Here is a 15,342-nt window from a genome sequence, read left to right on the forward strand (position 1 = left end):
CTCCGACCCAGTGTTTTTCATGCAAAAAAAAATAAATTTAAGTTCATAACTGCATGAAAGAATCTAAATTTATGCTCTTGGTGATTTAGTAAGTTGTTGCACATTGATTTTCAATTTAAACCCTGTCAAGAAAAAAAAATAGGTGTTACACTAGTAGAAAATCTCCTGGTGAAATATTTTTTTTTTTTTATATTGACAGTTGGTATTAAAAAAAAATCAGCAGCAGCAGTTTTTTTTTTGTTTTTTTTTCGTCCTACCCATTGGTTTTGTCAAAAAATTTCGTAAAACTAAAAATATAATAACTATGGCCTAAAGGCCAAATAAAAATATATGTGAGGTTCCAGTTACATACTTTTAAAAAATAGGGTCGGTAGGTCGGCAAATATTTTTTTTAAATATTTTTATTTTTGAGCGTCAAAATCCGGAAAGAAATCGTGTGCTTATTGAAATTGTTTCCAGTATTATACACACCCCAACCAGAAGTCTACCATTTTTATTGTAAAAATAAACAGTTATGATACGTTTTTATTTAATTTTGTTGCATTCTGTTATGAATTGTTGCATTTTAGCCATAACAGATACTTGTGATGGAAATTCAGTTGACAGAAATTTGTGAATTTAATTATTTTAATTTACAATCCACAAAATTTGATCGTTCGAAAAATTATTTTTTCAGAAATGAAAAAAAAGTTCTAGGGTCAGTTTTTTTTTAACTAGGGCGGTTGGGTTACTGGAACCACGCATATATTTTTATTTGGCCTAATACTTCCTTTAATTAAATTTTTCATGATTTATCACTAAATCTAGGATCTGAAAGTGAAATTAAAATGATAAATTTGTTCTCTTATACCAATTTCTACAAAACACAAGGGTATAGTTATACTGGTCTTCATCCAACTGACTGTTAAACCTTTGTCAAATTTTGTTGTGATGGATATGAAAATTCACTGCCACATCCTGTAAAAATGGGGATGTCAAATCTGATTCCTCTTTTAGAGAGAGTGTTTCATCCTCTGTATGTGAAGAAACTACTATGGTCAAACTCTTTAAGTGGTCTGTTGAAGGCAAAATTACTGTCTGTATCAAAGTTGCAACATACCATTATTTTCCAAATGGAGTCCAACTCTTATAACTATCTTCCCTGTTCCCTGTACAGAATCTACCAAAGGATTAATTGGCAATGATTTGTCAGCCTTTAAATGCATCAAACATTGCAACAGGTCATTAAGCTAGCATCTTTCACTCAATTTTTGTCAAAAATTGCTGCAGTGGATAAATGTCTGACACAATAATTAACAAAACATACTTTAAGCAAGTTATCAATATTTTGTTAATTTAACACTTTATCAGATTTCATAGTTCTATACATTTTGTTATCTACATATATTGCTCATTAACAATCATATGCTTGTTGGTTTAAAAAAAACCAGACTCTTAAATTATCACACCAATAGACATGATAGATGTTATAAAAGGTCAATTGTGCATTATGTAGCGCTTCGGTAAATAAAAAAAACAGTAACCTTGTATTTTTGGGTTAAAAGTTGAACTCAGGAAGAATAATCAGTGTTCTCAACATTAGCTACATAACTGCCCTGTCTTACAATATTTGGAATGCTTAACAAAAGAAGTCATTTACCTTCTCTACAAAAATACAGCAGACTACTGAGGGTGCCATATTTGAGGTTTTGACCCTAGATTGCATAAAACTGGCCTTAGATTTAAGAAATGTATCTTAACTTGGAAACTTCAGCAATCTTTGTCATATTGTTTTTTATGGCCTCGCAACGAAGTTGTCGGTGCCATATAGTTTTACCCTTGTCCGAAATTCAGTTATTCCGTCATTCCGCAACAAAACATTATACAGCGTTTATTTCTAAACGCCTTCAGATATTAGGCTGAATTTTGGTATGTGAGTTAACCATAATGAGTTACAGATCAAGTTCAAGTTTCATTCTGCTCCACTAAATTTTTGCCGAAATAATGGGCTTTGGACTTTGAGAAATTGTTGAAAATCACAGTTGTACGAACTTTTTTTCTAATTGCCTTCAGATATTGGGCTGATTTTTGGTATGTGAGTTAACCATGATGAGTTTATAGGTCAAGCTTCAGTATCTTTCTGCTCCGCTTATTTTTTGCTGAAATTACAGGCTTTGGACTTTGATAAATATTGAAAATCACGGTTATAAGGACTTTTTTCTCTATTCCCCTCCAGATTTTGAGCAGAATTTTGATATGTGAGACTACCTTCATGTTTGTGTCCACATGTGTTTAAATTGAAATCAAAGATTGTTTTAACTTTTTGGGATGGGGCCATTCGTGTATCTTTGACAGATCTAGTTTCCTTTTGACATTGTGGCATGTCTTTGATTGAACATGTGTTGCCTGAAACTTCAGCAGCAATTTTTTCCTAGTTATTGATTTTCAAAATTTGCCACCACAATTGGAATTATTTGAGAAATGTGTAATGCACATCCAAGTTCTCCTTACAGTCATCATTTTGTCATCTTGACTTGTGCTGAGAAAAAAGTTATGTGAAATAAAGAAATAGATATATTTAACACCTCACAGTCTTCTGTTTAACTGATGGAAAATGATTAAACATGTATTTTGATAACTCGTAAGCCTGATTGGTTAAATGATAATTTGAGTTGGTTTTCTTTAAAAATCATTTTAAAATTTTCAATATATACAATTATTTGAACTAGCCCACACATTTAGCTCAAATTTTGATGAAAGTACAACTTTTTAGAGCTTTTATCATCAATTGGCAGTTAATAGTCACCAGCTGATACTCAAAGTAATTTATTTCAAGCAGTTTTGCTGAAATTCTCCATCAGCTGAGAATAAGCTTGAACTTGTCCTTTTCCATAAGGCTTTTGAAAGATACAAATGCTAACTTTACTAGAAATGACATTTTCACAGATATGGTTACAAGGTATATAGTATAACCTGTTTTTAATATTTCCATATGAGTAAGAGTTGAAATGAAGCCTTAGATTTCCTCTTAAACAGTCTGCATGCATGTGTTTTATTTTACCAGTTGTACTTGAATGAGTTGAAAATACTCAGTAAAAATTAATGAAGACCTTTAATTTTTTGGATATTGGTAGAACTTACTGTGCACCTATAACAATAACAATATATTTATCTTGGTGGCAAGTGTTCAATGACTTACGTCCAAACTGTTCTTTGTAGAACAAGGACAAGATTTAAATGATTCTGGGTCCCGTTATGTCCCGCCCAATGTGAGAAATGCTGGACAAGGGCCACCACCCAATGTCCCACCCCCGCAGAATGACCAAAAAGGTTTGTATTTTAATAGGCCTAAATAAGTTTACAGCACTGTCTGTTATATTTCTTAGAGTACAAAAAACAGACAACAACTTTAAAAAATCAAGTACATTTAGTAAACCGAAAAGAAGGTTGTCTTACATTTGTAGTACCATTGAATTGAAAAATAATCTTCATGCACAGTCATTCCATATCTCATTGTGTAATTTCAATCTGTTACCATTGAAAGACAGCAACAACCAAAAAAGACATTATTTTGAACCCCCATAAAAATGCACCGGAAACTGGACACTTGATCTAAACCATTGAACTTGTAGACCTTCCTTGGCTAATATCACTATCAGATTCACATTTTATGTACATATGCCTCTGGTTTCTGCACTTTAAAAAAACTTTGGTAATGTCAGATTTAATTTTTATACACATTTACCTTTAGGGTGATATCATTTTAGAAAAAGGAATTCACTGGATACTGTAAGCAAACTTGTATCCATGGGGTACAAACCTTCATGGTATTTGGTTTGTGTGGATGGCTGTATCCATAAATTTTAGTGACAAACAAAAACTTGTACAAATCATTACATGAAAAGATTCCATGACGTATACAGCCATATAATCAAGAGAGTACATCGGATATTAGCAAATGCACAATAATTTTCTTTTTTTTTTATACAACATTGTACAACTCATGCTATTCCCAAAAAAACAACTAAACTGTTCGGCTAGAAACCTTTTGATTCTCTTGATATATAAGTTTAATTGATGAAAGATTGACCAATTAAGTGAAAATGATTTTCCAATGTCCTGCAAATCTTTATTAAACAACCTGTAATTCTTTTCAGAAATCTTCAGTGCTGATGGCTTCAAATACTTCACTGGAATTTTCCAGTAAATTCAAATCAATGAATTAAAAACCCACCAATATGTTACTTTTGCTCAAACCAAGAGTTATACCAACAGATAAAAGTTCTTTCACAATATTATACTGCACAAAAGTTATGTTATATCAACAATACAGACATTTTGTACAAACATGATAATAATTAGCATCATTTTATCTACCATAAACAATATTAAAATATTTCTTATAAAACATTTGACTATCTGATTATTTATTTTCTGTAAGATAGTTGCTAAAAGAACCTTGTCAATGTCTGATTGAAGACATTTAAAGTTTTTAAGCTATAAGTTGTGATTGTATATGATGTATTTTCAGAAGGTGGAAACCGAGGTGCTTATCAGCCACCAAACTTTAACCGAGGAGGCGGTGGTGGTGGAGGATATGCTATGAATGGAGGACCTCCACAGAGCTATAGTCAACCAAGTAAGATAATGTACCACATAGTCACTCAACCTTGAAGAATTTTCTTAGACCCCAAAGAATGTCTAATCAAGCAAGAAATTTGATCAAAGGTTTTTGCCATTAGATTATAAATTTATAACACCCTCATTAAGGTCTGATAGACTAGATCCAAGATTGACATGTGTGGTCCTTCATTTTAAAAGTGTTTTGGTAATTGTTAAATCAATGTCATTTAATACATTATCAAACTCAACTGATTACGTATAAGAAATTCCCATTTGACAACATCTGGCTAAAAGTATTTCTGAATTTGGAGGACTGTGTTGTAAGGTTGATTTACATAACTGATGGACATAATTTCTGATGTTTAGAACATGCAGAAAAAGTTGTGTAATTTTAAAACTACATGTTAAATATACAGATAAAAAAAACAAAATCGTAAACTTGTCCAAACTATCAGAGGTTGGCCTTCTGAGGGATTGGAACTTTCCTTTATAAGCAATTGAGCAGTGAATTTTGCTGATGAACATTATTGAAATTAGAACACAAAAACATTTTATATAATAGATGGACTTGAACAAAAGGACAGTTTAACAACAAAAAATGGAGTGGATCTAGAAACAGGTAGATATTGAATCAATATGTTTACAGTCCAACGTACTTATTAAAATAAAAAACACGTTATGACCTAAAGAAATTTACTGTTGGAAATTGCCAAGAAGAGTTTGTAGCCCTTAGTCTTTTCCAGGAATCTATGGTGTCGGAAGCACAATCAACATAGATCTCTGAACATATAGTCTTCTTTGGAACTTAAAGAAGAGCAACTACAGATGTGTTTTTTTTAGTTCTCTGATAGACATTTTAAGTCATATTTTTATTGAATTCTCCATTGTTTTCCTTTTGTGTACTTCCATTGGTTATTTTATAAATCACAGGAAGTGCTCAAAACAAAAAAATATGAAGGATATACCACTGAACAAAAAATAAAAAAAGTATATTTTGTGTAATTTTTGATTTTTTTAAAGTTGCTTAACAGTATAAGATTTGAAAGACCCATACAATATCATCCAAATAACAAATACAAGGGTGGTTATGATATTGATTGACATTGCTAACTATTTATTAAGTGACAAATAATAGTTATCCCCTTTAGGTGTGAAATACTCAAGAGACAGCTGTTCCAAATCCACTGTTAGTAGTTTAATTGATCATGAATTAGTTGTTCAGGGTGTCTTCATTTCATTGATTATCACAATTAAGAAATGTATAAACACAAAAATTGAAGCACAGAACTGCCAAAGAAAACCAACCTGTCATATTGTTAAGTAAATTTTTAATTTATATGATATTGTGCATGGGATGAGTAACACACTTATAATTTATTGTTTTTATACGACCGCAAATTTTGAAAATTTTTTCGTCGTATATTGCTATCACGTTGGCGTCGTCGTCTGCGTCCTCATCGTCGTCGTCCGAATACTTTTAGTTTTCGCACTCTAACTTTAGTAAAAGTGAATAGAAATCTATGAAATTTTAACACAAGGTTTATGACCATAAAAGGAAAGTTGGTATTGATTTTGGGAGTTTTGGTCCCAACATTTTAGGAATTAGGGGCCAAAAAGGGCCCAAATAAGCATTTTCTTGGTTTTCGCACTATAACTCTAGTTTAAGTTAATAGAAATCTATGAAATTTTGACACCAGGTTTATGACCACAAAAGAAAGGTTGGGATTGATTTTGGGAGTTTTGGTGTTAACAGTTTAGGAATTAGGGGCTAAAAAAGGGCCCAAATAAGCATTATTCTTGGTTTTTGCACAATAACTTTAGTTTAAGTAAATAGAAATCAATGAAATTTAAACACAATGTTTATGACCACAAAAGGAAGATTGGTATTGATTTTGGGAGTTTAGGTCCCAACAGTTTAGGAATTAGGGGCCAAAAAGGGACCCAAATAAGCATTTTTCTTGGTTTTCGCACCATAACGTTAGTATAAGTTAAGTAAATAGAAATCTATGAAATTTAAACACAAGGTTTATGACCATAAAAGGAAGGTTGGTATTGATTTTGGGAGTTTTGGTCCCAACAGTTTAGGAAAAAGGGGCCCAAAGGGTCCAAAATTAAACTTTGTTTGATTTCATCAAAATTGAATAATTGGGGTTCTTTGATATGCCGAATCTAACTGTGTATGTAGATTCTTAACTTTTGGTCATGTTTTCAAATTGGTCTACATTAAGGTCCAAAGGGTCCAAAATTAAACTTAGTTTGATTTTGACAAAAAATGAATCGGTTGGGTTCTTTGATATGTTGAATCTAAAAATGTACTTAGATTCTTGATTATTGGCCCACTTTTCAAGATGGTCCAAATCTGGGTCCAAAATTAAACTTTGTTTGATTTCATCAAAATTGAATAATTGGGGTTCTTTGATATGCCGAATCTAACTGTGTATGTAGATTCTTAACTTTTGGTCATGTTTTCAAATTGGCCTACATTAAGGTCCAAAGGGTCCAAAATTAAACTAAGTTTGATTTTTACAAAAAATAAATTCTTGGGCCTCTTTGATATGCTGAATCTAAACATGTACTTAGATTTTTGATTATGGGCCCAGTTTTCAAGTTGGTCCAAATCAGGATCTAAAATTATTATATTAAGTATTGTGCAATAGCAAGTCTTTTCAATTGCACAGTATTGTGCAATGGCAAGAAATATCTAATTTCACAATATTGTGAAATAGCAAATTTTTTTTTTAATTAGAGTTATCTTTCTTTGTCCAGAATAGTAAGCAAGAAATATCTTATTGCAAGATTATTTTTTAATTGGAGTTATCTTTCTTTGTCCAGAATCAACTTAAATCTTTGTTATATACAATATACAATGTATATTCACCTTTTACTACCAACTGATAAATTTAAATAATCTTTACCATTCAGTGATAACAAGCAGTTTTTTTTACATCTTAATATTTTATGATGTATTTAAATGAGTAGTTATTGTTGCAAACTCCATTAGAATATTTTAATTGAGATTAGTTTTGGAATAAGGGAAAGGGGGATGTGATTAAAAAATTGGATTCAATTTTTCTCATTTGAAATTTCATAAATAAAAAGAAAATTTCTTCAAACATTTTTTTGAGAGGATTAATATTCAACAGCATAGTGAATTGCTCTAAGAGAAAACAAAAATTTTAAGTTCATTAGAACACATTCATTCTGTGTCAGAAACCTATGCTGTGTCAACTTTTTAATCACAATCCAAATTTAGAGCTGAATCCAGCTTGAATGTTGTGTCCATACTTGCCCCAACTGTTCAGGGTTCAACCTCTGCGGTCGTATAAAGCTACGCCCTGCGGAGTATCTGGTTTTTAATTACAAAAATGCACTTATTTATAGACAGGTCAACTCGTGCTCAAATTTTTATGGAATGTAAGGTTTCATAACCCTTAAAAGTGGGATGGCTGAATACATTAAAATGATTAACAAAATGTTCATAGTGATTTTATAAATTGGTTATTGAACAGACTTGTAAGATTCTTCTTGTCATCTTTCATTAGAGACATTTTCAGTTATGTGCATGGTGAGGGTAGTAAGATTTTAAATAGAATATTAATGATGTATGAAAAAGTGCCTTTAGATTAAACAGAAAAAAAGTGAGAAAATTAATTTTTGATGACAAAAAGTATTCAGGAGTTAAGATCAAAACAAAACATCATACTTTTGGTTAATGAGTTTTCCAACAACTGAATCAATAAGTTCCCTCTAAATAACAGCATATTTTGAGTTCTTAATAGAACACATAAATAAATCTCCTAAGGATGCTCTCTAAAAAAGTTCCTAGTATTTATAACAAAAACTCTTTAAATATTGTACAGTTAGTAGATTAGCCACCAAGGTTTCCCTAAATATTTTACAAGTAATAACAAAATATTAACTGTTTGTAGACATGGGAAATGATCGTGGTGGATATAGTTCTTACAATCGTGGAGCAAGAGGTGGTTACACAGCAGGATACCAGGGTAACCAAGGTGGAGGATACCAAGGAGGTCAAGGGGGTTATAACCAAGGTGGTTTCCAAGGAAACCAGGCAGGATACACCAACTATAACAATCGTGGTGGAGGTTATCAGGGCCAGCAAGGAGGAGGGTTGGTATTTTGTGGTCTCTCTAAAGTATAAGAATCAGTGATCATACATCTTCTTTAAACTATTCCCTGTTGCTATGATATAAATGCATGTAAAATTGTAACATTGATTTTCACTTGACTTTCGAAAAATACCTTTGAAGAAAACATGTTTTTTTTTTAACCATCTAGCAAATGTTACTGGACTCTTTCATACTATTCCCTTTTGCTATAATAAAAATGCTTGTAAAATTGTAACATTGATTTTCACTTGACTTTCGAAAAATCACTTTGAAGAAACCATGTTTTTTTTTTAACCATTAAGCGAATGTTACAAGACTCTTCCATATAACTAGTGACTTAACAGATATAACTGATATAAACTAGAAAAAAAATATTGGGAATTATCCTACTGATTAAATATTTTGTAAACTTTGTATCAGATATGGCCGTGGAGGTGGTGGTGATAGAATGAACAGACAGGGCAGTGCACCACCTTTCTCTGGAGGATATGCAGGAGGCAGCTCCAGATGGGATGCTCTCAAAGACGACTCTCGTCAACCATACACTGAAAACCGTGGTGGATACAACACTAGCTTTGATGGTGGACGAGGAGGTGGAGCCAACGGAGCTGGTGGCTACCAAAACTACCAGCGACGTGATATGGGTAGAGGTGGAGGTCAGTCCCGTGACAGTGGCTTGCAGATAAATAACCGTTGGGACAACAGAACAGAATATAACAGTCCTGAAGGAGGTTACCCTGAAGCCACAAAGGACAACTGGACTGTTCCTCTTCCAAGAAATGACAGACTAGAAAAGTATATAGAAATTCATTATTTAATCCCTAAGAACTGTTTGCTGTATGCTGTTTCAAGTTCATGATTATCAGAACAAGATTTTTATAGTCTTATGTAATATTATCAGGTGTTGAAAATTACCTAAAAAAATTAGTGTTACAAAATCAACAGATCTTACCAATATGGAAAGTTAGTGTTAGATATTTGATTTTCTGATAAAGGGTTAAACTGGTGAAGGTTAAATAAAATCTGTGAATTTTCAAAAGTTTGGATAAATCATTTTTAAGTGTGGTTCATTATGTATTGAATGAAATATTTTCCTGAGGGTAAAGATCTTGTTAAATTGAATAGAAAACACATAAAAAACCAACATTGTAAGAGTTAATTGTTTATAAGTTATAGTTTATTTCTATACATTATTGGTTAACCGTGTGGAATATGGTATGTTCATAATATGTTTTAATTTACAAAAAAAAATTCTATTCCAGTGAATTGTTCGGTGGTAATAATAGTGGTATAAACTTTGACAAGTATGATGATATTCCTGTAGAAGCCACAGGAGAAAATGTACCAAAATGTGTAGATACTGTAAGTCTTAATATTAGATTTATTGGGCCTTCTTGCCCTTTGTGGGACTATGCCATCATACTTACAATCAACTAGATCTACAAAAACTGTGGGCAAGTGACCCTGAAATAAATATATATATTTTGAAAGATGATTGAAAAATCAGTTGCAATACCAATTAATACCTGTAAATTTAGAAGAAAAAAAGAAACAGATAGCAAAATCCATTTACTGTATTTTCTACTGGTATTCTTTTCAATATTTAAACATGTTAAGCACACTATGAACTGACAAGTCTATTTTTTTTATCAACAGTATTTGCATATTTTGACACATATGAACCAAATTGACAACTGCAAAGTATTCAGTAAAGCATTCTCTTAAAATTAGAAACATTGAAAAAACACTTAATTTTAGTCAACTTATTTTGTCAAAGTTGTAGTGCACGCTATTATATTCAGTAATACATGAATTTTGCTATTTTTCTTTGCAGTTTGAGGAAACAACTTTGGGAGAAATTATTAGAAATAATATTGTACTGACAAAATACAGTAAACCTACACCTGTACAGAAATATTCTTTGCCTATTGTACTACACAAGAGAGATTTAATGGCTTGTGCACAAACAGGTGAGACTTCGATACAACACAAATATTTATGGTCGTGAATATGTAAAACTTGAATCTTTTCTTATTAAACTTTATCAAGTAAATCCGAAAATTGCAAAATTAAATAGCTGCGAAGTGAAGGGTAAAACATGAAATAAAGTATCCGCGAAAATAAGTTGGTTAACAATATTACAGCAACTATGTACATTAATTTGCTATGCATAAATACTTCACAGATGATTAATAAAATTGTAAATCATATAATTTGCGTGCTTTAGGTTCTGGAAAGACTGCTGCCTTTTTAGTGCCAATTTTGAATCGTGTGTATGAGAATGGACCTGCTGAACAGGCTGCACAAGAGGTAAACAAATATCTATATGAAAGATCCAAAGTTGATCAACTTTTAGTTCCTTCCAACCAGTATTGTGTTTTTTTTACAATCATTTGAATTATAGACCAATCTTTTTGAAATTTTTTTGACAATATTCCTTGGTACAAAATAAAGGCTGACTTGTACATGTTCTTTGTGTGAATTTTTCATAGACTTTATGTAATGTGTCAGTGGATATGCATAACTTATACATAAAAAATTCACAAAAATTGAATATTTTATATGCAGTTTGATTATAAACTCAATGTTATTATTACAGGGAAGACAGTATGGAAGAAGGAAACAATTTCCATTAGCTTTGATTTTGGCTCCAACCAGAGAGTTGGCCTCACAGATCTATGATGAAGCGAGAAAGGTAAACCAATTCAAAGGCCTTTATTGTGATCATTAGATGATATTTTGAGTCTATTGCTATTTACTTGGAATAACCAGTATGACATTTTATCGGTAATTCGTATATTTTCCCTTTGATCTTACTGCCTAATATTTTTGAGTATCACTGTACTGGCTGTTACACTGAAAATATTAGGCAATACATTATGTGACGTCAAAATTACCGATAAACAGAATAATAGGTAGTTTCGTTTTTGATACTGACTGTATCATGTTGAATATCTTAACTCGTCCTAACGGGCTCGTCTAGATATTCCAAATGATATAGTCAGTATCAAAAACGAAACTACCTATTATTCTATAACTACCTCACAATAATCTGCTTGTTCAACAAAAAATTTCGTTAAAATTATATCAGGACCCACTGAACAGGATTCTTCTTGACAGAGATGAGTTTATTATGAATGAGCACTTTTCAGATTTGTTAATATTTCAAGATTTAATGACTCCATACATATACATGGGTTAGTAGACACTTCTGTTTGCTGCTACTTAAAATTTGATATTGTGAATGAACATAAAACAACAGCAGTTGCAGGTGACAGAATCCTTAACAAATATTGACCTAATCAATTCATAAGCTTGTTTCAGTACCTGAATGAATGGGATGTAATAAATTTTAAATGGCAACAAGAAAAATTGTTGATTTAAGAGGTGTTATATTTTTAAATAAAATGCAGAGATCTTCGAGACCTCAGATGCCCATAAATCTGGTTTACCCTTATTGTTCATTCCAAGATTTGAGTTATTGTTGTATACTTGTAGTTTGCTTATCGTTCACGAGTTCGTCCCTGTGTAGTCTATGGAGGTGCTGATATAGGATCACAGATGAGAGATCTTGATAAAGGATGCCATCTCCTTGTGGCCACACCTGGTCGTCTTGTTGACATGATTGAAAGAGGAAAAATTGGTCTTGATCATTGCAAGTAAGAATTTAGAAATAGTTGACTGAATACAGAAATGCTTTATTAAATATTTTTTGTTATGTTCAGATATACAAGCAGTGTATGCTGATTTTTTTAAGGAACAAAAATATTCAGGAAAAACTTGTTATAAATTTTATAACCAGAATGATGAAGAGTAATTATATCTTGGCTATTTTGAACTGTAAGTACCTCATGTTATATTTCATTTAGTTTGCAATGCATTCACTCTATTGCAGATTTTTAGTTCTTGATGAGGCTGATAGGATGTTAGACATGGGATTTGAACCACAAATTAGAAGAATTGTTGAGAAAGATACTATGCCATCTTGTGGTATAAGACAAACACTTATGTTCAGCGCTACATTCCCCAAGGAAATTCAGGTCAGTAATAGTGTTCAAATCCAAATTGAGCAGTTAGATTAAAGAAAAATCTTAAACTATAAATGCTTGATATGCAAACTTGTCAGATAGATAAAATCATAATGTTGGATAATAATTGCCAGATTTTAGTGTTTGACACTGCATGTGTTTTTTGAAGTATGAGTGGCAAAATAATTAGCACAATGTGTGCAGTCTTGTCTTTTGAAATAACTTTGGTCATGTATCTGTTAAAATATATATATATCATGTTACTAAATTTTAGATTCTTGCCCGAGATTTCTTGGAAAACTACATTTTCTTGGCTGTTGGCAGAGTTGGAAGTACTAGTGAGAATATTACACAGAAAGTTGTGTGGGTAGAAGAAGGAGAAAAGAGGTCTTTCTTGTTGGACTTGTTGAATGCTGCAGGTTAGTTTTATATGTAGTTATTTCTGTCTTATTATTGTATCATAAAGTTATTATTTTTTTAGCATTAAACATGCAGTCCCCTTAGCCTAGGATGCATTATTAATCTTCTTTCCATTAAATTTTATACTGCATTATTGAAATCTTTTCAACTCTTTGTGTACAAGTTTGTTTAAACAGGACATATATGAGGTCACTCAGTGTAACTGTCAGATCAAAATATGGTAACAATATACTTTAACTTAACTTAAATATATGAATTTCATTGAAACTTAGAGGATATATATTTAAAGGTGAAATATACTTGTTATTGCACACTGACTATATATTTAAAGGTGAAATATACTTGTTATTGCACACTGACTATATATTTAAAGGTGAAATATACTTGTTATTGCACACTGACTATATTTAAAGGTGAAATATACTTGTTATTGCCACTGACTATGTCTTTAAAGGTGAAATATACTTGCACACTGACTATATCTTTAAAGGTGAAATATACTTGTTATTGCACACTGACTACATCTTTAAAGGTGAAATATACTTGTTATTGCACACTGACTATATCTTAACATTGAATTATATTTTCAGCTGGTCCAGAATCATTGACATTAGTTTTTGTTGAAACCAAAAAGGGAGCAGATGCTCTAGAAGATTTCTTGATTCGTGAAGGTTACCCAGCAACCAGTATTCATGGAGATAGGTCACAGAAGGAGCGAGAAGAAGCATTGGCCAGCTTCAGAAATGGTGACCGACCAATTATTGTAGCCACTGCTGTAAGTTGGATATAATATAGAGTAGTAGCAATTTTCATTGTATACCAAACAAATGGATTTGTTGATACTAAATGTTGGATTTGAGTCATGTGATGTTGATAACTGAATACCTCCTCGATATTTTGTAATCTGTTTTAAAGTTTATGATTTTACTGGCGGAAAGTACTGTGTAAATTTTGTCTGTATAAAGTTTAAAAAAAAACAAACTTAAAAGATATAATACACTTTTCCTACATTTTGGCAAAGTATGAAAATTTCAATCTAAACTGATTTACCTTAAGTAAAGTATGGGAAGAATAAACAGAAATATGTTTACAAAAAAATACACCTAAACACATTAGAGTTGATATACAATGTATCATGAATTTAGTTAAATTTTAGTTTTTCTGACATAATACCTTTTATTTGTAATAAAAAAACTGATTGATAAGAAATTTTATATTACAAAGGTGGCAGCAAGAGGATTGGATATTCCCAATGTGAAACATGTGGTTAACTTTGACCTTCCAAGTGATATTGAGGAATATGTTCACAGAATTGGTAGAACTGGCAGAGTAGGAAATCTTGGTATAAACAAGTGTATTTCTCAAACAATATATATGAAAGATAAAAATCTGTTTTTGTTTAAAAAAGGAATTAGAGTTTCTATGTGTTTATAAAAAAGATTGCATTTTATTCTTCTGAATCTGATAGCATATACAATAGTTATAAAAAGATGTGGTATGAGTGCCAATGAAACAACTCTCCATCCAAGTCACAATTTATAAAAATAAACCATTATAGGTCAAAGTACAGTCTTCAACACTGAGCCTTGGCTCAGATCAAACAGCAAGCAATAAATGCCCCCAAAAATGACTAGTCAGCATTGTAATCATTCACAAATTGTTAACTGCTGCTATTTCATATCAATTTTATTTTGAATTGGACAGAAAAACATTGAAATCATATGACAACTATAATGTATGTTATGTGTTCATATACATATTTATATTTAAAAAAAAGTGAAGTTGATTGTTCTTAAATTTGTAAATCCCTGAAAAAGATCATTTCAAGTTATAAACTCACTATAAAACAAGTACCAATGGAGATAGTGTTGCAACTTTAGCATACAAGAAGATAATGTTGCATCTTAGATCACACAAGAAGATAATGTGTACTTATGATTCAATTTTACAGGTTTGGCAACATCTTTCTTCAATGAGAAGAATAAGAACATTATTCGTGATTTAATGGATCTATTAGTAGAATCTCATCAGGAAGTGCCATCATGGTTAGAATCCATGGGATATGATGCTAGACCAAGTGGATCATCTAGACGAGGAGCATCTAAAAGGTGATAACTTATAAATGTTGTAGATTTGTATAACAAAGGGATTCATAAGAATGT

The 15,342-nt window shown here is 31.5% G+C and overlaps 1 protein-coding gene across 8 annotated transcripts in view; it reads left to right on the forward strand.

Moving 5' to 3' along the window:
- The window catches only part of LOC134712411 (ATP-dependent RNA helicase DDX3X-like), a 28,199-nt gene that overhangs the window by 5,476 nt on the left and 7,381 nt on the right, over positions 1-15,342 (forward strand). For 2 of the 8 annotated variants that reach the window (XM_063573926.1, XM_063573928.1), the window contains 15 exons: positions 3,199-3,309; positions 4,511-4,618; positions 5,165-5,221; positions 8,532-8,733; positions 9,153-9,527; positions 9,995-10,094; positions 10,567-10,702; positions 10,960-11,042; positions 11,332-11,427; positions 12,231-12,391; positions 12,628-12,772; positions 13,035-13,179; positions 13,771-13,955; positions 14,405-14,522; positions 15,132-15,288. In XM_063573926.1, the coding sequence (XP_063429996.1) occupies positions 3,199-3,309; positions 4,511-4,618; positions 5,165-5,221; positions 8,532-8,733; positions 9,153-9,527; positions 9,995-10,094; positions 10,567-10,702; positions 10,960-11,042; positions 11,332-11,427; positions 12,231-12,391; positions 12,628-12,772; positions 13,035-13,179; positions 13,771-13,955; positions 14,405-14,522; positions 15,132-15,288 (2,179 nt within the window). The remainder of the gene's footprint in view (positions 1-3,198; positions 3,310-4,510; positions 4,619-5,164; positions 5,222-8,531; positions 8,734-9,152; positions 9,528-9,994; positions 10,095-10,566; positions 10,703-10,959; positions 11,043-11,331; positions 11,428-12,230; positions 12,392-12,627; positions 12,773-13,034; positions 13,180-13,770; positions 13,956-14,404; positions 14,523-15,131; positions 15,289-15,342) is intronic. The other 6 variants (XM_063573933.1, XM_063573929.1, XM_063573927.1 and 3 more) reach the window with 3 other exon arrangements.

Source organism: Mytilus trossulus, chromosome 3 (assembly GCF_036588685.1).
Source record: "Mytilus trossulus isolate FHL-02 chromosome 3, PNRI_Mtr1.1.1.hap1, whole genome shotgun sequence".
In the NCBI taxonomy this organism is placed as follows: Eukaryota; Metazoa; Mollusca; class Bivalvia; order Mytilida; family Mytilidae; genus Mytilus; species Mytilus trossulus.